The sequence below is a fragment of the Phoca vitulina genome, unplaced genomic scaffold, assembly GCF_004348235.1.
Source record: "Phoca vitulina isolate PV1807 unplaced genomic scaffold, GSC_HSeal_1.0 scaffold118, whole genome shotgun sequence".
NCBI classification, from domain to species: Eukaryota; Metazoa; Chordata; class Mammalia; order Carnivora; family Phocidae; genus Phoca; species Phoca vitulina.
Genome location: NW_022589821.1, coordinates 877,684 through 902,994, shown reverse-complemented (window position 1 = coordinate 902,994; position 25,311 = coordinate 877,684). Strand labels below are relative to the sequence as shown.

Here is a 25,311-nt window from a genome sequence, read left to right as displayed (position 1 = left end):
GAACACAAGCAGGGCCAGTGGGAGAGGGAGAAGCAGGTTCCCGCTGAGCAGGGAGCCCTATGCAAGGCTCGATCTCAGGACCCTGGGATCATGACCTGAGTCGAAGGCAGAAGCCTAACGACTGAGCCACCCAGGTGCCCCTCTTTGTTTTTTTTTTTTGCCCACTAAGCTCTACACCCAACATGGGGCTTGAATTTATGACCTCTGAGATCAAGAGCCGAATACTCTAATGACTGAGCGCCCCCTCCCCCGCTGTGGGCTATAATTATAATCTTAAGCCTCTTTTAATATGTGGGTTCCCCCTCCCTGCTTTTTTCCCTTGCAGTTTGTGTGTTAAAGAATCAGGTTACGTGTCATGGTTTCCACCCTCTGGACTTAGCTGATTATATCCTGTATAACTTTACTTGTAAACTGGTAGTTAGATCTAGAGGTATGATGAGGTTTAAATTTCTTGAAAACCTTTTTGGGGTCAGAAATACTTTGCAGGTGGTGGTGTGACACACTCTGAACTTTTTCTCACCCCTTTACAGAGGTTAGAAAGATGCATGAGCATTGTGACATCGATGACTACTGGTGTCTCAGAGAGGGAGGCCAATGATGCCCTCAATGCTCACGTGAGTATAATGCTCTCCCCCATCCATGTCTGTTGCTTTGGAAGCTTTGAGATGTGATCCAAAAGATAGAAGGACTTAAGTGGCTGGGAATTAGGGGACTGAAGTGAGTATCTTGGCTCCCTGAACCAGACTTCCCAGCTCCTCTCTCTGTCTCACTGTGGGAATCCAGCTCTTGGAGCTTAGGTGTCTTTAAGTCACAACTTTTAAAAATAACTCTTAGTTCTGTAGTGACTTTTTTCTTTGCAAATTATTCTCACGTATTTGATCCTTTACATTTCATTTCCTTTTTTTTTTTTTTTGGAGGGAGGGAGGGAGGGGCAGAGGGAGAGGGAGAGAGGATCTTAAGCAGGCTCCACGCCCAGCACAGAGCCTGATGCCGGGACTTTATCTCACAACCCTGAGGTCAGGACCAAATCAAGAGTCAGAGCCAAAATCAAGAGTGGGATGCTCAACCGACTGAGCCAGCCATGTGCCCCATGATCCTTTATATTTCCTAATCTGTGAGATTGAAAGGATTTTAAGTAGTACATGTAAAGGTCTTTTTTTTTTTTTTTTTTTATAAGATTTTATGTATTCATTTGTCAGAGAGCGAGCACAGGCAGGGGGAGTGGCAGGCAGAGGGGGAGGGAGAAGCAGGCTTCCCGCTGAGCAAGGAGCCCAGTGTGGGACTCCATCCCAGGACTCTGGGATCATGACCTGAGCCAAAGGCAGACACTTAACCAACTGAGCCACCGAGGCATTCCAGTACATGTAAAGGTCTTACAGTAATTCCAGCCACATAGTGAATGTTTAGTATTTCCTTTTTATTAGTAGTATATTATTTTTATTGTGTCTTCACCTTACAAACACCACAGATTCAGTGATTTGCCCAAAGTCTTGACTTGGTATGTATGCTTATTACCCCATGAATGGCTCTGCAGCTCCCTCCCTCCTGAAGGCTATTAAGGTCTGGTAAAGGTGGTACAGTGAGGTTTTTTTTCTGCTTTATTATTTTTTTTAAGTTTTCTCTGAAGATTTATTTATTTATTTTGAGAGAGAAAGAAAGTGTGCACACACTTGAGTGGGGGGAACGGCAGAGAAAGAGAATCTTTCACGCAAACTCCCCCCTAAGCATGGAGCCTGATGTGGCTTGATTTCAGGACCCATGAGGCTTGATTTCAGGACCCATGAGATCGTGACCTGAGCCAAAACCAAGAGTGGGATGCTCAACTGACTGAGTCACCCAGGCGCCCTTAAAGATTTTATTTTATTCATTTTATTTATTTTTAAGGATTTTTATTTATTTATTTGTTAGAGAAAGAGAGAGGGTGCACACGAGCAGGGGGAGGGGCAGAGGGAGAAGCAGGCTCCCTGCTGGGCAAGGAGCCCAATGCGGGGCTCGATCCCAGGACCCTGAGATCATGACCTGAGCCGAAGGCATAACATTTAACTGACTGAGCCACCCAGGCATCCCAAAGATTAGATCTTATTTTATTTTAAAACATTTTATTTATTTATTTGTCAGAGAGAAAGAGTACAAGCAGGGGAATGGCAGTCAGAGGGAGAGGCAGGCTTCCCGCTGAGGAGGGAGCCTGATGCAGGACTCCATCACAGGACCCTGGATTGTGACCTGAGCCGAAAGCAGACACTTAACTGACTGAGCCATCCAGGCGTCCCCCAAAGATTTTATTTTTAAGTAATCTCTACACCCAATGTGGAGCTCAAACCCACAACCCCAAGATCAAGAGTTGCACACTCCACTGACTTAGCCAACCAGGTGCCCCTTTTTTTCCATTTTAAACACTCTTTAGGGGCGCCTGGGTGGCTCAGTCAGTTGGGCGGCTGCCCTCGGCTCAGGTCATGATCCCAGGGTCCTGGAATCAAGTCCCGCGTCGGGCTCCCTGCTCCTCGGGGAACCTGTGTCTCCCTCTCCCTCTGCCTGCCTGCCGCTCCCTCTGCTTGTGCTCTCTCTCTGTCAAATAAGTAAATAAAATCTTTAAAAAAAAAAAAAAACTCTTTACATTTTCTGCTTCTGGCCTGCATTAGCCTTGGAGAAAACAGTAGGGTCTGTTCTTTCCCGCACCTCTCTCCTGAAACAGATGCTTCATCACTTTTAGGAAAAGGAGATCATCAGATAGAAGACTTAATGATTCTCCTTTGCAGGTTATTCAGGAGTCCCAAGTTTTCTGGGAGAAACTGCGCTCAAGAACTTTCCTCCTATGAGTGACAACTAGTTTTCTTCCTTCCTCATTTCCCAGGTATGCAAAGGCCCCCCCCAGCATGAGGAAATCTGCCTGGGCCTCTTCACCCTTGTCCTTACTGAACCTGCCCAAGCCCAGAAGGTAAGACTACCTGCTCTGGACCCACAAACTCCCCTCAGATAGTCTGAGGATATGGTGGAACTTAAGGGTTAGCTGGCATAGTGCCAAACCCGTTGACCAGAACTGGATGACCTTGTTGTCCAGATCCGCTTACAACTCCCTTTTTATTCTCAATGAATTGGTCATTCTCTGACTTAGATCCTTTCTCTACCTAGATTCTGAAGCTAAAGGGCAAGAAAAGCATTTGTGAGAGTGGAAAAGCATTTGAAGAGTTGTACATTGTAGATTGATGGGTCAAGGTTATGAGAGTCAGGATTTAATCCAGAGAAGAGAAGAGAACAAGTTATAACCAAGTCCATTGAGAGTTCTTACCCAGAAGAGCGTGACCTGTAGTTTGTAGGTTCTGTATTATTGGCAGGTGAATAGAAGGTAGGCTTAACATTGTAGCACGTAGGATTTAACAACTTAATGTTGATGATTGATGCAGCAATAATGTAGTGACCAAGAGAACCCTGGAACCCACTGGAGCCAGACTTCTTCAGGAATACTGTATAAAAACTAGTCTGGGGTCTTCACAGCCAGGAGAGTGTCCTTTATGTGGAATGGTTAAAGTGGGATCCTTGCCTGGGGTGAAGGATTGGGAAGGATGATCTCTTTGGATTCCATTCTTTACGTAATAAAGCAGTAAAATTCTGTCTTTCACCTCTCCAGATTTCCCTTTTCCAGCAGTTCTGTGTCCTTGGAGTCTTGGGGCAATGGTTTAGAAGTGTATGTCTGGTATCTGGCATTAACTATGTGACACTAACAAAGAGGAACTTGGAGTGGGGAAATTCAGTGTTCTTACTGGCCCTTCCTTGAACAAGGATGGCAGGAAACACGCATGCTTGGAGTGGAGAAATTCAGTGTTCTTACTGGCCCTTCCTTGAACAAGTATGGCAGGAAACACACATGCTTGGTGCCCAGCACTGTGTCGGGCTCTATCCAGATGAGATCTCATTTAATCCTCTCAAAAGGTTGGTGGCTTTGTCCCCTCTTTCCAAACTGCTCCCACTTTACCTATAAGATAACTGGAGGTCAGAGATACTATCATTTGTTCAGGGAGAACCAAAGAAAATCATCCCCAGGGACAAGGACAAGATGCCCATGCCCGCCTGGCATAGCTGTTTGAATTAACCTCAGGGGAAGGATCTATGGGCATGGCAACCTGATGTGTTTGTATTCCTCTGATGCCAACTGGAGTAGTGTCCAGGATGAGGGTAGGTGGTGGAACAGCAGGTATTCACAGGTCCTTGGTGTCCCAGGCCATTTCTGGGCTGGGACCTTGTTGCGTTAACTTGGCATTTCATTTTCATACTGGATTTATCACCGAGATCCTTGAAGACAAATGAATGTCTCCAATTTGGTGCTGTTAAACAGTAATATGACCCAGTCTAGCCACTCCATTTAAGAGAAATTGTTGGCGGAGACAGGGGTGGACGGGTTGGGATGAAGGTTTCGTTTTCTCTTGTGTAGGTTTTTATAAATACAGTTAAAATCTCGTGTAGTCACTTCAATGCAAATTTGTCCAGTCTGCTGGTTTTGTTTGTTTCAGGTGGGATCTGCATCAGCTAGGGTAAATCAGTAAACTTCGTGAAGGGGCAGGGTATGTGTGGTATTTCTAGGTCTTTGTCTAGCCTGGCAGTGAAAGGCCATAGCACTCTGCATTATAAGTGCTTATTAAGTCATGAATTTGGCCAACCAGACATGACAAGGTACTAGAGCACTTTGTCTTCTTGCCCTGGGACAGCCCCAGGAGGGTGGCCCAGGCCCTTCCTTGCCTTGGACCTCATAGCTGGTTGACAGCTGCACCAGGATTGTGTTCACACGCTAGCTGTTTCCAAGTAAATCCCCTCCCTGGAGTATATGAGGCTGATGGGCCCCTGTCAGGGCTCTTCAGACAAAGCAGTGGAGTTGGGGGTTCAGAAGACAACTGAGGTTTAAGCAACTGAGGAGCTGGCAGGTGGTAACTCATTGAGAGACTTTGAGCCAGGTCAGAGTATGGGAAGAATTAGTGACATGTCTCTGAGGTGCTTTGATCCTTTTCCCTAAAAGGGTGATTATCTTGTGAAATGCTTCTGTGCTGCAGAAGTTTCAGGTAGGAGTTACTGGTGAGGACTGATTCTGATGCATTGTTTTAGGCTTCCGCTTAAAACAAGGGGAGTGTTTTCTAAGGGTTTGTTTGGGGTTGACTCTGTCTCTGGACCAGAAACCTCAGGATGGAACGGAGATCTGGTTCCTAGATCTTCTCAGGCCGGGAGATGGGAGCAGGGGTGGTGGAGAGGGTGGTAGTGGAAACAGTGTTGAGCACATTACAAACCTGCTCTGGGGAAGCAGGAGCTAAAGAGCCTCAGTCTGGGCTGCAGGCAAGTTCAGACGTCAGGGCCAGCTCTCTGGGACTTCTTGGTGCAGCAAGGGCAGGTTGAACGAGAGCATTCAGGGAAGGACAAAGCAGGCTGGGTTTTGGTGGAGAGTGGAATATGCGTGGGGTGGGTTTTGTCCTAGTTGTACCTTCTTAACGTTCATCTGCCATCTGGGCAGCTCTTATGTTTATAGTTTTTGAGTTTATTTCTTATTTGATGTCTGAGCTGAATAACTGGGAGCAGGTCAGTTTCGGGGCCTGTGGGGCTGTAGGAGGTAAGTAGGCAGGCTCTAGCAGTTAGTAGATGGAGGTGACAGGAAAAGGTCTAGCATCAGTGAGAAGGTTCCTTTTCAAGAGTCAAGGCCTCAGGTCTTGGCAGTTGTTGCTCACGAAGGTGGGTTGGAGGCTGCCTGGGCCCAGCAGTTGGGGCAGAAGCACTACCTCCCTGCCGTCCGGCCACCTATCCTTTCTTTTGAGACTCTGTGCTTCTGTTCTGTGTTCCCCACTGAGTTTTTGTTTTTTGTTTTTCCCCATCTGCTTCTCTTTCAAGCCCATCAGAAAACTGGCACAGAGGTTGGTGAGGCAACTGGCAGCATCAGGATGGGGTGCCCTGGTGCTCAACTGCACATGTTAGCAGCAGTGTGGTTGATAAGTCCCACATGGCGCGTGGAATTAGGCAGACGGTCTCTGCTCTCTTCATCTGTTCCCTGTGTCTCCTGGGAGACTTGTCCTCCTTCCCTGTCCTGGGTCTATTTCTGCATTTCTGCTTTTGGTTGAACAGACAGGGCTCCTCTCCGGTGAGTCTGGTCTCTGTCTTTGTCCTGACATAGATTTTCCTTCTGTCTCTGCCTCCCTCCTGTTCTCTGCCCATCCTGTAAGTCATACCTCCAGGGGAGGCTCCAGGGCTGACCCACCATTTACTGACCGGCTTGTTGGCAGTAGTTCACTGGGTACCTTTATACATTCCTTATTCCCTTGCTTGTACTCTTTGATCTCAAATGGAGTCAGAGGATAATCAAATCCTCCTTTGGGTATGAAGAGTTTATGGCCTGTGAGGGATCTCTAAGTGTTGGTGTTTTTATCAGATCCATCATTTGACTTAGGGCAGTAGAGGCAAGAGGAAGTAACAACAGTTAACCTCTCAGGAGTTCCTCCTTACACTGAGGCCAGAGAGGAGGAGCACTTCTCTTCCTAACACTTAGGATGAAAGCGCTCAGGAATATGGTCGTCTCAAAGCCACCTTCAATCCCCACCTCCCTCCCCAGCAGCCTCTTCTCCTTGTAGCTATTTCTAGTGCTGGTAAAGAGGTGTTAAGAGCATGGAATCTGGGGCGCCTGGGTGGCTCGGTCGTTAAGCGTCTGCCTTCGGCTCAGGTCATGATCCCAGGGTCCTGGGATCGAGCCCCACAACGGGCTCCCTGCTCAGCGGGAAGCCTGCTTCTCCCTCTCCCACTCCCCCTGCTTGTGTTCCCTCTCTCGCTGTGTCTCTCTCTGTCAAATAAATAAAATCTTTAAAAAAAAAAAAAAAAGAGCATGGAATCTAGAACGGGACTGCCTGGACTTGGATTCTGGTTATTCCTCTGTCTCTTCAGTGACCTGGGGCGAGTTACTTTGCCCTGTTATACCTGTTTCTTCATCTGTAGGAATAAAGATAATAATTACTGGTACCTATTTCAGAGGGTTGTTGTGGGATTCAAATGCAACCATGTGTATAATAGTAGGTGCACACCCCCAGTGCATGTTAGCATAAGTGTCACCATGGTTGATGCCACTGGCTTTCCAAGGTGGTGGGCTGATACCCACATAATTTTTACCCTTTGTGCTGAGATCCTGACAGCATGGAGCTCAGCAGGCCAGTGAGGCCTCCTAAGGCATTCCTCCAGGAGTCTAGTCTCTAGAGAGCCAGGATGAGAACACTCTCCGGGGAAGGGGACAAGAGCACTCAGAGAAGATTGGCATGCCTTCCCTCACCTCTCCCAGGGTTGGGTATGCTTAAGGACCCCTCCTTCTTCAGTGCTTGGCAGAAGCAAAGGGCAGCCCAGAGAAAAGAAGAACAATGTTTAGTTAAGGAAGTTCAGTTTTGTCCTGCCCCTTCTTTCTGGGGCCCTGGTCCTCAATCCCCTTCCCTAATGTTCCTAGCCCTTTGCTTCATCTGGCTGAGTCAATACAGGTCTAAAAACCTCTTTGGGGTCCTTTCTAGTCTGTTCAGCCAGACCCATTCTGCAGTGACCTTTCGCTGGCAGATGAAAAGCAGATGGCCTCCACCTGGTTTTGCTCAGCTTGTGGCATGAAACAGTGGGGCAGTTTTTAAGAAGGGAGGTAGGGGAACAAGGAGACTTTCTTAGCAGGCTTTTCTGCCTTCTTAGAGAGTAGCTCCATTCCTTCTCCCCACCCTGTGTGACAGGGCCAGGGTTGGGTTTGGGAAGGAGGAGCCCTGTGGAAGGTCTTTCATTGCCATTTGAATCCCATGGGTGGAATTTAAGGGGAAGTGGGGAGCCTGTCCTCAGTCTGCTGGTTGCTCACAAACCTTGCTTCTCACAGTGTTACCGGGACTTGGCTCTGGTGAGTCGTGATGGCATGAATATTGTCCTGAATAAGATCAACCAGATACTCATGGAGAAGTACCTGAAGTTGCAGGATACCTGCCGTACTCAGGTAAGGCCAGGAAAAGAGAGATCCAGCTCAGAGACATACTAGGCAATGGACTCTCTCTCCTAAAGGGAAGGGAAGGAGAAATCGGGGGTAACACACCTCTTCCTTTGTACACCTAAACTATAATGTGGTTGGATTCACGCCTTCCTCAAATTTAGAGGCCCTTCTCTTCACCCACCTTTTCCTCTCTCTTTCAGTTGGTGTGGTTGGTACGGGAACTAGTGAAGAGTGGGGTTCTGGGAGCCGACGGTGTTTGCATGACATTCATGAAGCAGATTGCCGGTGAGTTTGATGGCAGGAGCACAAGGAAGAAAGGAGAGGAGCCCAAAGGCTAGATGCGGGCAATGGAGAAGGATTAAGTGCCTGGGGGCGGTCTCAGTTCCTGGGTTGCCTCGACTCTTTCCTTCTGAGACAGGCCTCTTCTGGCAGAAAGAAATGGAAAAGTCACATGGGGTCTTTTGAAGCAGTACATCTGCCTTGTTTTCCTTCCTGCCAAACTCAGGGCCTGACGTAGAATAGTTGGCCTGTTTTAGCCATTCCTCACTCTGGGGTTTCATGGCATGTTGGATCAGGAAGGATCTGGAAGGAATGGGAAGAGACGTGAGGGCAGATAATTTGTTCCCATCACATTATGCTTTCAGAAACCCAGATATCTTCCTGGGCTCCACCTCTGTGTTCTGAACGCTTGGTTCCAAATATTTATGACATCTGATGGGAACCAGTTTGAGGGAGGAACTGTGTCACAGAAGAGACCCTGACATTTAGGTTTTGTTCTCTCCTTCGCATCAGTGACATCTTTCTGAGCCACTAAATATCCAAGAGGCCTGCCTGTGCTACCTCTTTTACTCAAGATCACGTGTGTTTGTTTAAAACTGACTCTGCTTCTCTATCTCACCATTCCCATTGGTTCTTTGCTTCCTCTTTAGGAATTTCTGTAACACTGGTGCTCCTGTTTTGATGTGCATGAACCTACTCTGTGTGATACCTGACTGTGTGAACACCGACTTTTTAAATGAGGACTAGAGCGGGCATAGTGTTGTGCTGGCTCTTTTGCCTCCTGGCATTTCCTTCCCAGTTCGGTCCTCAGTCTCCTCTTCTCATCCTCAGACTTCGGTCTGGCGTTGCCACATGTTACTTTTGCCCCAGGAAGTTCCGTAGCAAGCATGGAAGACCATGATACCTGGAAGCAAGAAACTGTGGGCCTGTCATGAGCCTGACTTGGGATTTGGGACTCCCCAGTGCTGGAGTGCCACTGACTGGTCACCTGCACCTCAGGCCCTATTTGAGATGTCCCCCTTTCTTCCAACCAGGGGTTCTTCATGTCTCTCTCAGACATTCCCTTTCAAGGGTCAGAGTATTCCTACTGCAACCCCCAGTCTATGGAAGAGTAGCAGCTCTGGTTTCTGGAAATATCTAGAACTTACCTTCCTTTCTTTGAGGACACAAAGGGGAAACTTTAAAGCCTGACTAAACAGAAGGCAGTTTTTCCAACACTCAGAACCTCCATGACAGGAGAACAGGGATGGAGAAACAGGATGGGTGAAGAAATGTTTTGGATTAGCTGAGTCGATGATCAGAGCCATTCTCATTCTGTTTTCTCCCCCCTTTGAAATTAGGTGGAGATGTTACTGCAAAAAATATCTGGTTGGCAGAGAGTGTCCTGGATATCTTGACGGAGCAGAGGTAGAGTCTGCCGTGACAGGAGCAGGTGTGGGTGTCGGGGTGTGAGCACTGACAGGTGGCCTGAGAACACCTGGGCTTAGACCGGGTGAGGTGGGGGAGGGAGAGGCAAGTGAAGGAATTAAAGCCACTGTCCGGCCCAAAGGGATGAAGGGGTGGGAAAGAAGGTCTTTGCTAAAATATTTCAGAGCCCAGGAAAAACTAGCTTCATCTGATAAGGGTTTATTTTTGATCCAGACCTCCTTGGAATGTTTATCTTTGGGGGGAGATGGGGGAGAATGAGCTCAGCAGAGTGGGGCCAGCCAACTGCCCCGCCCCTGCCTGGCAGGTACCCCTTTTCTCCCTTCCGAGGCTGTCCACCCAAACCGCACTCTCCTGAAGTGGCAGGGGGTGCGGTGGGAGGCAGAGGTTTGCACACAGGGTTGGGGGGCTGCAGTGGTAGAAGGCATAAGGGGGCGCATTGGGCTTCTGGCTAATTCCTTCCCTTTCCCATCAAAGTGAAGGACCAGAAATTTTATGAGGGTTGTACCATATGTGCACTTGTTTGGGGTGAGGCCTTCTCTTGGTCCAGTGGCCTTGCTCTTCTGTTGCTTGACTTCTGAGTCTGTTTCTGTGCGAGGCCACCACAGTAGTCAGATGATTGGAAGGGCTAATAGTGCCCATATTTCCTGTGGTTCAGAAGGACAGACCTCCTCCCATACTCACCCTTGTTCTGGGCCCTGCCCAAGCTGAGGGCTGGGTCAGGTGCCTTGCAGCGCCACCTAGTGCGCTGGGCACGGCTTGCGGCTGGGGCTGACGCACTTCTTCCTGGTGCCACCCACTGCCACCAGCACAGCCCGGAGATCCCAGCAGCGTCTTGCTGGGTCGCTGCCTTTCTGGTGTCCTGGGTGGATGGTTTCACTTTCTCTTTCTCTTCATTATCCCATCCCAGGATTCAGATAATTCATCACCTCTGCTCACAATCTTCCTGAAAACTGATTTTTCTCATTTTGTTTCTGGTGCCAAATACCCCCTGTTCCTGTGCTATAAAGCTGAATTTTCCTCATTTGGGCAGTTAGAGCAGTCCCCACATACATGTGTCAGATAACTGCCCTACCTTTTCTCCTACCCTCCAAAACCTCAAATCCTTTGGTGCAAGTGAGTCCCTAGATGATTAAGACTGTCTTCTACAGCCTCTCCCTCCCTCCCTTCCTCCCTCCCTCCCTCCCAAGTGTTTCTAAGGCCTCAGAATTAACAGGGAGCAGATGGGGGAGGGCCTCCCCATTGTCCTTGGCTACTTTGTTCATTCTGTGAAAGGAAAAGACCAGAGTCTTTTAATTAGGTGGCTTGAGCACTTTTCCGGAATCAGGATGTTGCCTGGTTGGATTAATTAAACTCCTCGGCTTATTCCTGTGGTTCCTTGCTTTCCAGCAGGGGTGCCAAAGCCCTTACAACTACTTGCTTGGGGGACATAGCTCCCCGTTTTGGCACGTTGAAGCAACATTGGAGAGTTTTTGTCATCACTGTCTTTTTAGCATTATTTTTATTTTTTTAAAAGATTTTATTTATTTATTTGAGATAGCGGGCACAAGAGCAGAGGGAGAAGCAGGCTCCTCACTGAGCAGGGAGCCCGATGTGGGGCTCGATCCCAGGACCCTGGGATCATGACCTGAGCAGAAGGCAGACTCTTAACAACTGAGCCACCCAGGTGCCCCGAATGGTTTTATTTTTTTTTAAGATTTTATTTATTTGAGAGAGAGAGGGAGCGCACGCACACGTGAGAGAGCATGAGCGGGGTGAGGGGCAGAGAGAGAGGGAGAAACAGACTCCCCACTGAGCAGGGAGCCCAACGTGGGTCTCAATCCAGGAACTCCAGGATCATGACGGGAGCTGAAGGCAGACGCCCAGCCTACTGAGCCACCCAAGCGTCCCCCCCCCCTTCTACTCTTTGTGAAGCAGCAGGAAACACACAGTTCTTTCATTACCCCCTTTCTCCCCATGGAAGTTCTAAAACTCCTGGGAAAATAGGCTTTTCCATCCAAAATCATGTTCTTCTTTTTAGATTGTGATTTAGGGCAGGTACCTCATTGTCTGGGAGTGGGAGCAGTGGCGAGGGAGAGAACCAGGGAAAGGCATATAGCATAGTGGGCCACTAATGATAGGCATGATGGAAGGGCTGACACGGTGTGTCCTAAAGGGTCTTCAAAGGGTCTCCACCCCTGACAGTCCTCGTTCCACACTGTAAGAACTGCTGACTTAGGGTTGCCTCTAGAACCTCTTTTTCCCATTCTCTGAGCTGTAGAGAAGCTATGGTGTATTCTCTGTCCCTAGTACCTCACATGGTGCTTGGCACATGATAGGCACTCAGCAAATGTTTGAATAGTGAATCAACGAATGGTTACTTTATCGGAAGCTAAGTAGTTATGTGGAAAAGAGAGATTGCTTTCATTCAGTGCTTATCTTTATTGGGCACCTGGTGGAGCAGTAGGAAATTGTCACTACCTTCGACAATTGATAGTCCAGGATGGGTAATGAGCAAGCAGTCAAGGAATCAAAGAACCTCCTCCCAGTGCTAATCACCAGCCATTGCTGAGGCCCCAGAGCCACGTGTGGGAGTGAATTGGGAGAGTGAACAGGCCTGGACAGAGCCCAGGTGTCAGGTGCCCCCCCCCCAACTTCTGCAGGGAGTGGGTGCTGAAGAGCAGCATCCTCATTGCCATGGCTGTTTACACATACCTCCGCCTCATCGTCGACCACCACGGGACTGCCCAGCTCCAGGCCCTGCGGCAGAAGGAGGTGGACTTTTGCATGTCCCTGCTTCGGGAACGGGTAAGGATGAAAACAGTGTGGGCAAGTGAAACCCAGGATGGGACACCTATGTGAGTTTTGTGAGGTGACCTAGGCCAAGAGATGTCATTTTGAAGAGAAAGAGGTGGTTCAAGACCTGGTGTTTTTTCATCATTCTGAGACAGAGGAAGGGGGGAGGCAGGGAATCCATGCAGAATAGCCCTGGCTCCTAGAAATGCTGTCTGTTGGACTGGCCTCCTAGGGATTCTCCTGGTCAGCTTCGTAGACACTGTTGCACACCACAGACGTAAGCTGCCACTATTATATCATCCTCCCCACCTGCCCACCTGGGTGATGGCTGTGGTCAAGTGGGATTGTGACTTGTCCACTGTCAGGTCTCCCGAGAGAGATCCCAGAGCTAGGATCTCTACGTGGTAGCCACTTCCCATATGTGGCAATTTAGATCAGAGTTAATTAAAATTAAATAAAATTTAAAAATTCAGTTGCTTAGTTGACTTAGCCACATTTCAAGTGCTCATTAGCCACATGTGTGGCTAATGGTTATCCTTTTGGACAGCATAGAGGTGGAGATCATTTCCATTATCAGAGATTGTTCTGTTGGACTAGGGAGGGTTGGGGAAAGTTATCTCGGGCTCAGCTTGCCAGTCCTGTCCTTTTAGAATGGTCTCTCTCCATCTGGATCACAACCATTATGGGAGGGGAGGGGAAGAGATTCAGGCGGAAGTCAACGGGGCTTCGGTAGTTTCCAATAGCCTGTCCTTCTGAGGTCAGTCTCCAGCTTCCAGCTCTCTTCCCCTTTGGTTCCAGAAGAAACCCTCTTGTCCCTTGGACCCTCTTTCCTTCCTTCCCTAGAACAAGCTGCTCCTTGGTCCTTCCTGCAGCAGGTAAACTGTCTGTGTTTTTATTCTCTCTCCTGTCCCTCCTCCCCTCACCAAGTTCATGGAATGTTTAATGATTGGCCGGGACCTTGTAAGACTACTTCAGAATGTTGCTAGGATACCAGAATTTGAACTGCTTTGGAAAGATATTATCCATAACCCTCAGGCCTTAAGTCCTCAGTTCACAGGTAAGTAAGGACCAGGGCATCCTGCCCTTGGGAGTTGGGAGGTCAGTGTATGTGTGCTGTGTGAATCCAGAGGGTAGAGGCTGGAGGGTAGGAAAGGCTTTGACAGCCAGATCTAGGAAGCTTGGGACTAGGCAGGCTCTGCCACGTACGGCTGAATGTGGGAATTGCAGAGGTATAGAATAATTCATGTGGTTCCCAGATAGCCCCTGCTTGGCAGACTCCAGCTGCCATTGCTCCTAAGAAAAACTGAGACAGAACTGTGATCATCCTCCTCCTCTCCCTGCAGCTCTTTGCCTTGGGAGTTGAGCTGATGACCAGCTTCCAGCCTCACTGGGTCCAGCAGGGGAGTCAGAGGTCAGCTCGTGAGACTGAGTCAGCAGAGGGGCTGGGATTAGCCTTTTAAGTGAATGCTTTTCCCTGGGAGCAGTCTTGCCTCTGAATTCCAAGGATCCAGCTTAGCCAAAATTCTCTTCAGCGGAGGGAGCCTCTGTGTGCCTCTCCCTGACAAGGTCTTTTTGATAGCTCTTTCCCCTTCTCAGGGTCCCCATCCCACCTCCAGCACATATGTGTGTATATGTAGATCGTGTGTGTGCATGTACATGGGTGTGCACACGGAAACAATTATCTAGGCCCTGGAGAGTCAGGAAGGAGAGGAAAGTCCTGGTTCTCCTTTACGTTGTATTGCTCTTATATTAAACACGTGTTGAGTTGTTCTGAGTGCTTACTGTGTGCTAGACACACGTATGTTAACTCATTTAATCCTCAGGACAACCCTGTAAAATGGATATTTTACTTTCCATATTTACAGATAAAGAAAATGAGGTTCAAGGAGATTAAGTAATTTGCCCAAGGCCACACAGCTAGTGAGTGTCAGAGGCAGGATTTGGATCCAGGTCTGTCTGACTCCAGAGCCCGTGCCTATACCACAACACCACATTGATCCCAGGACCCAGGGATGGGACCATCAGGAGCAGGAAGAGAGGCTAGGGTTCCCCCTGTTTTCCCCTAACTTTCCCACATGTTGCCAACTGGAATAATGTGAGTAGGGGGCTCTGGATGGCCAGGAGCAGAAGAGAAGTAATATATCTGGGTCCTGGAGATGGTGGTTGGTTGGAGCAGAACATGGCAGATGCTGGTTAGAACCCCCACTTGTATCTGTGCTTGACCTCTCTTGGTCTTGTCTTAGAATTGCCCCAAGAGCAAGACCACTGGCCATCAGAACTTGGCCCAGGTTCCCCACCTGCCTTCTTTCCTTCTGGTCCTCAGGCTTGTCTCTTTTCTCTTCCCTTACACACTTCGTTCAGGTATCCTGCAGCTTCTTCAGTCAAGAACATCCCGGAAATTCCTAGCATGTCGTCTAACCCCAGACATGGAGACTAAGCTCCTCTTCATGACCTCCCGGGTAAGCTAACCTTTTGCAGCAGGAACAGAAGCTGCAGGTTGGCTGGGCTTCTTCCTCCAGCCTGCAGATGCCTTACCCCTGAGTGCTGACTGGCAGAGTGGTGGTCAGGTGGGTACCCAGTCTACCTGGCATTGGGCAGGGTGCTACGAGCTGGGAATACAGGGTTTAGTAAAAGAGGTACATCCAGTTGGAGCTCTTGTGAAGCTTCCAGTCTGTCTAAAACCATCGTTAAGCCAATAATTATACACAAATTATGTAATTTACAAGTGTGAAATGTGCTGTAAAAGGGTAGAGTGTTCATTCTGGGAAACCCACTGTTCCTCGGGCTGCACGTGAGTTCTCAGGAAGAGAGCTTTGGCCTTTTGGTTTCCAAACATGGCTGAGTTATGACAGAATTGCTTGAGCAACATGTTAAAAATACATCTTCCTAGATGCTAGTCTCCCAGATAATCTGATTGAGGAATCTATGTTTTTAACAGAGAGTTTCCAGGCAGCGGCTCCTCTACAGCCAGCCTGGGCTTGGGAAGCTACTGGCCTAGTCCACTTCTGTTTCCTTGAGTCGGGCCGGAGAGCCGTCCAGATCTGCGCCATGCCATGTGGTAGCCGCTAGCCATGGGTTACAACTTACAGTAGTTAAAGCGAGGGGCACCTGGCTGGCTCAGTTGGTGGAATGTGTGACTCTTGATCTCAGGGTCATGAGTTTAAGCCCCACGTTGGATGTAGAGATGACTTAACAAAATCTTAAAAAATTTGGGGGGGACGCCTGGGTGGCTCAGTGAAGCGTCTGCCTTTGGCTCGTGTCATGATCCCAGGGTTCTGGGATCAAGTCCTGCATTAGTTCCCTGCTCAGAGGGGGATCTGTTTGTCCCTCTGCCTGCCACTCCCCCTCTGACAAATACATAAATAAAATCTTTCAAAAAAATTTTTTTTAGGGACGCCTGGGTGGCTCAGTCACTTAAGTGTCTGCCTTCGGCTCAGGTCATGATCCCAGGGTCCTGGAATCGAGTCCCACATTGGGCTCCTGGCTCAGTGGGGAGCCTGCTTCTCCCTCTGGCCCTCCCCCTGCTCATGCTCGCTCACTCTTTCTCTCTGACAATGAAATCTTAAAAAAAAATTTTTTTTAGGGGCGCCTAGGTGGCTCAGTCGTTAAGCGTCTGCCTTCGGCTCAGGTCATGATCCCAGGGTTCTGGGATCGAGCCCCACATCGGGCTCCCTGCTTGGCAGGAAGCCTGCTTCTCCCTCTCCCACTCCCCCGCTTGTGTTCCCTGTCTCGCTTTGTCTCTGTCAAATAAATAAATAAAATGTTAAAAAATTTTTTTTTTTTTTTTTTTTTAAGATTTTATTTATTTATTTGACAGAGAGAGACACAGCGAGAGAGGGAACACAAGCAGGGGGAGTGGGAGAGGGAGAAGCAGGCTTCCCGCAGAGGGGAGAGCCTGATGCGGGGCTCGATCCCAGGACCCTGGGATCATGACCTGAGCCGAAGGCAGACGCTTAACGACTGAGCCACCCAGGCGCCCCCCCAAAAAATTTTTTAATAAATAAAGTAATTAAAGCTAGGTAAAATTAAAAATTCAGTACCTCAGTTGCATTAGCTACATTTTAAGTGCTCAGTAGGCACCATCGTTGCAGAAAGTTCTACTGGACAGTGTTGATCTAGTTGTATCTTTCTTTTCTTTTCTTTTTTATATTGTATTTGTTTATTTGAGAAAGAGAGCGTACTCGTGAGAGAGAGCATGAGCAGAGTGAGGGTCAGAGGGAGAGGGAGAAGCAGACTCTCCACTGAGCAGGAGCCTGATGCGGGGCTCGATCCCAGGGCTCCAGGATCATGACCTGAGCCAAAGGCAGATGCTCAACCGACTGAGTCACCCAGGCGCCCGTTTCTTTCTTTTTATTCCTTCTCCTCGCTGTTTTGTTTGAATTTGGGGAATAGAAGGGGAGAAAACCACATCTCTCTTACCTAGTGTTGCTGTTGTACCCCTTTAGAATGTGATCGGGGAGGGAGTTGCTGCAAGAAGGTTTGGAGACTGTGTACCTGGGATAGTGACTCCGTAGGTTGCCGAACATCAGAAAGCTCTGTCAGTGCCGAGTGGCAAACGGGCTCCACTCTTGTTCTCGAGGAACACTCCTTGTTGGCCACAAGGGGCTCTAGAAGATAAGAAAAGATGATGCTTAGGACTAGAGCCTCTGTGACCAGAACAGGAGAAAGGAGCCAAAAATGGGCTGCAGTCACAGTTGGAGTAAACGTTCAGGACATTAGGTGGGTGGCAGGAATGAAGGCACCCCTGGCACAAGAGGTGAGTGAGAAAGAGTCTCGGCACTTTTTTCAGTCAAGGACTATTTAAATCAGGAAGTCTTCCCAAAGGAGGAGAAGTCAAGAAGAAAGTGAGTTAATGAATGAATGGAGGGAAGAGATTGAAGTCTGGGTCAAGCCTAGTGTCATTTTCCTCTGCCCAGAGACCCACCCTTCCTTCCAAGTTTCTCTCCAACACCCCCTTCCTCCAGGTGCGGTTTGGTCAACAAAAGCGTTACCAGGATTGGTTCCAGCGCCAGTACCTGTCTACTCCAGACAGTCAGTCTCTCCGCTGTGACCTCATTCGCTACATCTGTGGGGTTGTCCACCCTTCTAACGAAGTGCTGAGTTCAGATATCTTGCCCCGATGGGCCATCATTGGCTGGCTCCTGACAACATGCACGGTGAGGGGCTGGGCTGTGGGATGGAGGCTCTCAGGTGGTGAAGAGTCCTCTTCCCTTGAGTTCCCCCTATTTCCATGCTTCTTCCTGCCTCCCTGGGCCTGCTGACCCCTACGGGCCCTTCCTTCACTTTCTTCCTGCTGAATGTCTCCGCCTTCGTCCAGCCTCCATCCGTGTCTCTCGAAGTGGGCTACACTCATTATTCCCCATCTGGGTTTGGGGTTGAACAGGTCCATATCTGCCTTTACTGCTGATCCTCGAGCCCAGATTTCTCACGCCTCCCCGTCTTTCCTTTTAGTTTTCAGAACCATATATGGTCATTCCTCTGAATGGTTCCTTCCTCAGATTCAGGGCTTGTGTTCCTTAGACCCTCACTTGGCAACCGTTTGGCATCAGCTTTGGATACTAATGCAAACGTAGGGACTCCATGGCACAGCCATGTCTTTCCCAGCATTTTTCTCCCTGTTCCTTGGGTGGGAAACTCCAAATTGTCTGCTCTCTGGCCTCTAGTTGCCTTTTGACACCCCCCCCCCCCCAGCTGGGTCCTTGGAATGTGCTGATTCAGACACAACAACAGGCTGTTCCTAGGGGGTCTTTCAGTCAGGAATGTGCCTGGGGAGCCCAGCCGGGCAGCCTAGGGGCTGGTCTGAGTGCATGTCAGTGAGGTCCCAGCTCCTTTTCTAGGATCAAGGATGTGTTCTTCTGGATGTATGAGAACCCAGGTCAATCCCTGGCCCCTTCGTCAGTGAGAACATGGCCACTCGCACTCTTATGCAGACTTGTGTGCCCCTCACCCCTGGGGGGTTCCATCTGTCTCACTAGAAGTGAATTTATTTCATAGATGGGCAGTTGTGTGGGCTCTGGAGGCTGCCCTGCGCTTCTGAAGGGAAGGGAGCTGGTTGACGAAATCAGCCCTCCCTTCTCCTCTCTCTTCCAGTCAAATGTCGCTGCCTCCAATGCCAAGCTGGCTCTGTTTTACGACTGGCTGTTCTTTAGCCCAGACAAGGATAGCATTATGAACATAGGTATGTGACCAGACCGGGCAACACCACCCCCAACTCCCAAGCCCCCGCCTAGCCTTGGTGACAGTAGTCATAAATCTCAGGGCAGCCCGGAGAGAGGCAACTTATCCGGGAGCAGTTCCATAGTTCCTCACCAGTGCTCCCTTGATGTAGAAGGAAGATTGCTTTTATGAAGCCAAGCGCTCACTCCCCCCCTTTTGCCCTAGAGCTTATGCTTGGGCTTCCAGTGGGGAGGGCCTAGGCACAGGGCTGTGCCACACCCTGCTTTTCCTCTCCTACCACTCCTGTTCTCCAAGCTATATGCTGGGGACAAGGGAGATGAGAGCTAGGGGCTGTTTCGGGGCTTGTCTGCTTTTGGGTCTGCTCTGTGGGAATAGGGGTAGGGATACAGCTTTCTCCCGAACCATTCGTAAGTATTGATGCCTTGTTTCATGGAGCTGGGCACAGACTGTCTGATGTGGGGGCCCTTTCATTCCACCTTCCCCAGAACCAGCCATCCTGGTCATGCACCACTCCATGAAGCCACACCCAGCCATCACTGCCACACTCCTGGACTTCATGTGCCGTGTAAGTGTGTGTCCCCTCACCTTATAGGCCCGCAAGTAGGTCTTCCCAGTGCCCTTCATCGTGGGAGCAGCTGTGGTCGTAGGTCCTACCCCCCAGGTTAGTGAATGTTCCCTTCTGTATTCCTGCCATGTGCTGTGGGATCTTTCCATGTCTTTCTTGACCTCAGGGATAATGACTTAAGGTAGAATCTGGTCTCTCTGAGGTGCAACCAGGTCTAGGAAGAATTAACCATTTTAGCAACCTGGAATGCTGAGGAATATTCCAGACCTTTCTGCAGCCATACTTGTGTTTTCTGATCAAAACTGAAGCAGCTTTTTAGCTCTAGTTCAGCAGAACACTCTGTGTTGTGTGCTCATTCTTTGCTTCCTTTCTTCCCTTCCAGATCATTCCCAACTTCTATCCACCATTGGAGGGCCATGTGCGACAGGGTGTGTTCTCCTCCCTCAACCACATTGTGGAGAAACGGGTCTTGGCGTAAGAACTTTACATGTCTGTAAGCAGCGGGGAGGGGCTGTTTTCTTATGTGTCACTAGGTCAGGCATGTTCAGATACTGTCCTACCACTGCTGACTTTTCTTGACAGGTATAGAAAGTACTAGCTCTGCCTCAGACTGCTGGGAGTATGTCCTCTTGACGCTTAGAGAGATTTCTGTCTTGTCATCACATTCCAGGGGTCTGAGTATGGCCCAGCTATACTGCTTGGGCATAGACCTGTCTCTCCAGCTGAAGTGAGGAGCTCTGATGTTGACCTTCATTCATGTCCCCCCCCCCCAGGCATTTGGCTCCCCTGTTTGACAACCCTAAATTGGATAAGGAGCTTCGGGCAATGCTGAGGGAGAAGTTTCCTGAGTTCTGCAGTTCGCCTAGCCCACCAGTGGAAGGTATGGGGCCCTCCCATTCTATCACCTGTTTGAGAAGAGGGATGGAGACACCCAGGGCTCTCAGCCTGGAGCCCCATGTATGGTGCCCTGGGGCGATTCTTCACCTCTGTGACTGTCCATTTCAGGTTTTTGTTCTGCACTTTCTCTTTAATGAGTTTTTGTGTTGTCTTCCTTGGTTCTGCCTCTCCATCTGATCTTACCTGACTTTTACGGACCTCTCTTGCTCCTCAGCTCCTGTGTCTTCTCTCAGTAGCCTACCCTCCATAGGGAAGGCTTTCATGGGTATTTGTGTTTGCCTCACTGTAACTTCGTGCAACTCTTCTCTCTTCCCATCCCCAGGCCCTGAGTCCTGATAAGAGGTGGTCATGTTGGGTCTCAAGTCTTGCTCCCAGCTATACACATACACCCTTTTTTGTTTTGGGGTAAGGCTTAAGCCAAGCAGAACTTCCCAGCTTGGTTTTAAAGTGAAGAGCACTTGGGACTGTCCCTGGTCTTACCTACTTGTCGATGTAAGCTAAGCACAGCAGGCATTTCCTATACCATTCTTATTCCTGGCAGAATTGCCCTGCAAGTCGTGGAAGGTTGTGAGGACACAATGTCTGTCCTTCCAGGGTCTGTAATCCACCTGTCCCCCAAGTTAGGCATGTTAGGTCACAGGAGACCATCAAATGCCTTGTCTCTTTCCTCCCAAGTCAAACTTGAGGAGCCGGTTTCCGTGGAGATGGACAACCACATGTCAGACAAGGACGAGGCTTGCTATGACAACGCAGAGGCAGCCTTCAGTGACGATGAGGAGGACCTCAGCAGCAGAGGTGGGCGCAGCAGCGAGGGGCTTCGGGTGGCATCACCCCTAAGAGGACCAGGTGGCAGGAGCAGCCTCTCTGAGGCCTCTCTGTTGCCTTGGCCCCGAGTTAGTCTCGTTAGCAGGGTTACTGGATGGGACCCCAGGGCGCAGAGCCCTGCCCTTGGCCCTGAAGCAGGAGGGAGGGAAGGAGGAGTGGCCCCTGCCCTTGTGTGCTCCTAAGGCTGGGTGTGTCCACGTCCAGGGCACATGCACACCTGGCGTGTGGGGCTGTCCCTGCTGCTGGTGTCTGGGCAAATGACCGCTCTCCTGAATCATTCCCTTCAGGAAAGAAGAGAGAGTTTCGCTTCCACCCTATCAAGGAGACAGTTGTGGAGGAGCCAGTCGATATCACGCCTTACCTTGACCAACTGGATGAGTCCCTAAGGGACAAAGTGCTTCAGCTCCAGAAGGGGAGGTAGGTGCAGCTCCTGCCCTCAGCCTCAGGAGGCTCAGCCCCAGGCTTTCGCCCTGCTACCTGGTGGGGTGGTGGGGAGTATGGAGAGGTAGTAGAAGCTCCGTGATGTGCCTTCTGCAGTTTGGGTTGGGGGGTGTGGGCTGGGGGAAGGCAGCCTCGTTCCCCAGCATGCAGTTCTCACTCTGTAGGTTCTGAGGACAAGAGTCTCTGAGAACCAAAGTGGGATGATGGGGATTTCCTTTCCTTAGGGCCTCTGCCTGGAGAGTAGCAAATTCTGCCCTAAAGCCTCCCTGACCCAAGCCTGGATTCATACAGAGCTCCTTTGTTTTGTCTGTGCATGAGTGTGCTTTGCTGGTTGTGTGTCCTGCCCTCTGCTGTCATTTATGTCCCTGAGATTTCCTCTCAATTCTTCACTACAGTGACACCGAGGCCCAGTGTGAGGTCATGCAGGAAATCGTGGACCAGGTCCTAGAGGTGAGGAGATCCCATCCCCTGAGGAGGAAGCAGCCTAGCCCACGCAGCGCAGAACTCCCCCACCCAGGCAGCTGACTCCTTCCCGTCCCCAAGATGGGTCCCCTCTGGTGGTGTAGGGCTTTGTTGATCCTAGAGGTGGAAGCAGATTGAGTGCAGAGGCTCCGGGTCGTGGGGGCAGTAAGGCTTGGGTCCCGTGGTGATACCTGCTCACTTGTCTCACCACCCAGGAAGACTTTGACTCGGAGCAGCTGTCTGTCCTTGCTTCCTGCCTACAGGAGCTCTTCAAGGCCCACTTTCGAGGGGAGGTGTTGCCTGAGGAGATCACCGAGGAGTAAGGCTTATCTTTCCTGACCCCTCCACCTACCCACTGGCTTCTGGGAGCCAGAAGTATGTTCTTAGAGCCCTAGTCCAGGAGGCATCTTGCTGTAGACTTGAGAGAAATAATCTTCACTTATTTTACTTTTTTTTTCTTTCATGATTTTATTTTCAAGCAATCTCTACAGCCAGCATGGGGCTTGAACTCAGACCCTGAGATCAAGAGTCACACGTTCCACCGACTGAACCAGCTAGGCGCCCCTCTCTTTACTTGTTTTTTATTCTCACGTGTGCTGATTCACTTAAGGATTCATTTTTGTCTGCTGAATGCAGAGCGTGGGGCAGAGACTAGGGCCCCTTCCTGTGTGCCCAGCCCTTGCTGCTGTAGGTGGGATTGGACCCTTGCCTGGACCCTCCCAGAAGGGCAGGAATCTCATTTTCTTTATTTTTTATTTTTTATTTTTTATTTTTTTAAGATTTTATTTATTTATTTGACAGAGTTAGCGAGAGCAGGAACGCAAGCGGGGGAGTGGGAGAGGGAGAAGCAGGCTTCCCACCAAGCAGGGAGCCCGATGCGGGGCTCGATGCCAGGACCCTGGGATCATGACCTGAGCCGAAGGCAGACGCTTAACGACTGAGCCACCCAGGCGGCCCTCTTTTTTTTTTTTTTAAAGATTTTATTTTTAAGCAGTCTCTATACCCAACATGGGGGCTCGAACCCACAACCCCAAGATCAAGAGTTGCATGTTCCTCCAACTGAGCCAGCTGGGCACCCCAGGAATCTCATTTTCAATGATAGTCACTACCCAGACTGTGGTGCATGTTAGGAATCTGTCTTCTCTGTGACCGAGCCTCTGGGGCAGCAGGAAGTTGACTTTTGGTTTGGAAAGGAGCAGGCTGGCATCTAGCCTCCATAATGTCTGCCTGCAGCCCATCTTCTCTACTCACGTGGACTCTTAGATGTCACCCTCCTCTTGCAGGTCCCTGGAGGAGTCTGTGGGAAAGCCTCTCTACCTAATATTTAGGTAAGGATCCAGCTGTAGGAGACACTGCTGGGCCCTCCGTCTTTCCTCTCAGCAGTCCTGTGCTTCTGTCCGAGGGTAATGGGACTCCTTCTCCAGAGGGGAGGGATATGCAGTGGTGGCTCATGCCTCCACAGCAGAGTCTGCCCTACATACAGCTCTGCTCCCTTCCTCCCACCTCCCACCTCCAGGAACCTGTGCCAAATGCAGGAAGACAACAGCAGCTTCTCTCTGCTTCTGGATCTTCTCTCTGAGCTGTATCAGAAACAGCCCAAGATCGGCTACCACCTGCTGTACTACCTGAGGGCCAGGTGGGTATGTCCCCACGCTGGAGGAGGTGTCCTGGAGCGCCTCTCCTGCGAGGGCTGATCCCCGCCCTTGGCTCGCATCACCACCGCCTTCCGTGTGTCTTTTTTAATAACAGCTTTAAAACCACAATTCGGTGGTTTAAAGTATATTCCCCAAGTTGTACAATTGTTGCTGCTGGCTAATTTAGAAGATTTTCATCATCTGCAAGAGAAACCACGTCCCACTTAGCAGTCACCTTCCCGTTGTCCCTTTCACCCCACCCCTGTCAACCACGGATCTGCTTTCTGTCTTTATAGATTTACTTACTCTGCATGTTTCGTATAAATGGAATCATACAACGTGTGGTTTCTCATGACTGGCTTTGTCACTTAGTGTAATGTTTTCAAGGTTTATCCCCGCTGTAGCTTGTGTCAGAACTTCCTTTTTTTATGCCCAAATAATACTCCACTGTCTAGGTATACCACAATTTGTTTATCCGTTCACCCAGCGATGGACATTTGATTTGTTTCCACTTTTTTGTCTATTGTGAAAAGAGCTGCTGTGAACATTCACATACAGATTTTTACCTGGACACAGGTTTTCAATTTTCCTGGGTATATATACCTAAGAGTAGATGCCGGTCGAATGGTAACTCCATCTCTAACTTGGTGAGGACCTGCCGAACTACTTTCCAGAGTGACTGCAGCCAGTTTCCGTTGCCACCTGCCGTGGGCGAGGCTTCTAGTGCTTTCACGGGCTTCCCAACCTGTTGTTGTGCAGCTTTTTCATTACAACCATCCTAATGGGTTTGTGGTTTTGATTTGCATTTTCCTGATGGCTAATGATACTGAGCAGCTTTTCATGTGCTTGTCATTGGCCATTTACATATTTTCTTTGGAGAAATGTCTGTTCAGATCCTCTCCTGTTTTTTGTTTTTGTTTTAAGACTTATTAGAGAGAGAGTGTGCGCAGTGGGGACGGGCGCAGGGACAGGGAGAGTCTTAAGCAGACTCCACACTGAGCACAGAGCCTGACGCGTGGCTCGATCCCACCACCCAGAGATCATGACCTGAGCCGAAGCCAGGAGTCGGACGCTTGACCAACTGAGCCACCCAGGCGCCCCTCCTCTCCTATTTGTGTGTGTGGTTTTTTTTTAAGATTTTATTTATTTATTTGACAGAGACACAGTGAGAGAGGGGAGTGAGAGAGGGAGAAGCAGGCTTCCCGCCAAGCAGGAGCCGGATGCGGGGCTGGATCCCAGGACGCTGGGATCATGACCTGAGCCGAAGGCAGACGCTTAACTGAGCCACCCAGGCTCCCCCTCTCCTGTTTTTTAATTGGGGTTATTCATCTTTTTATTGTTGATTTTTAAGATTTTTTTTTATATATATTCTGGATACAAGTCCCTTACAAAACATAACGTTTGCAAATATTTTCTCATTCTCCGGGTTGTCTATTTACTTCCTTGATGGCATCCTTTGAAACACAGATGTTTTACATTTTTTTTTTTTGAAGATTTTATTTATTTATTTGACAGAGAGAGACACAGTGAGAGAGGGAACACAAGCAGGGGGAGTGGGAGAGGGAGAAGCAGGCTTCTCGTGGAGCAGGGAGCCCGGTGCGGGGCTCGATCCCAGGACCCTGGGCTCATGACCTGAGCCTAAGGCAGACGCTTAACGACTGAGCCACCCAGGCGCCCCGATGTTTTACATTTTGAAGAGTACAATTTATCTTTTCTCCATCACTTGTGCTTTTGGTGTCATGTAGATTTTCTCCTGTGTTTTTTTTCTCTCTTTTTTTTTTTTAAAAAGATTTTATTTATTTATTTGACAGAGAAAGAGATAGTGAGAGCAGGAGCACAAGCAGGAGGAGTGGGAGAGGGAGAAGCAGGCT

General features: G+C 49.4%; 1 protein-coding gene across 1 annotated transcript in view; it reads left to right on the top strand.

Moving 5' to 3' along the window:
- The window catches only part of INTS3 (integrator complex subunit 3), a 42,047-nt gene that overhangs the window by 9,726 nt on the left and 7,010 nt on the right, over window positions 1-25,311 (top strand). Inside the window, 19 exon segments of the mRNA XM_032398649.1 lie at window positions 531-614; window positions 2,852-2,935; window positions 7,853-7,966; window positions 8,161-8,245; window positions 9,580-9,646; window positions 12,307-12,451; window positions 13,367-13,496; window positions 14,801-14,898; window positions 17,404-17,595; window positions 18,530-18,617; window positions 19,102-19,181; window positions 19,564-19,655; window positions 19,955-20,061; window positions 20,754-20,873; window positions 21,191-21,320; window positions 21,740-21,794; window positions 22,022-22,125; window positions 23,090-23,134; window positions 23,323-23,442. Coding sequence (XP_032254540.1) covers window positions 531-614; window positions 2,852-2,935; window positions 7,853-7,966; window positions 8,161-8,245; window positions 9,580-9,646; window positions 12,307-12,451; window positions 13,367-13,496; window positions 14,801-14,898; window positions 17,404-17,595; window positions 18,530-18,617; window positions 19,102-19,181; window positions 19,564-19,655; window positions 19,955-20,061; window positions 20,754-20,873; window positions 21,191-21,320; window positions 21,740-21,794; window positions 22,022-22,125; window positions 23,090-23,134; window positions 23,323-23,442 — 1,940 coding nt within the window.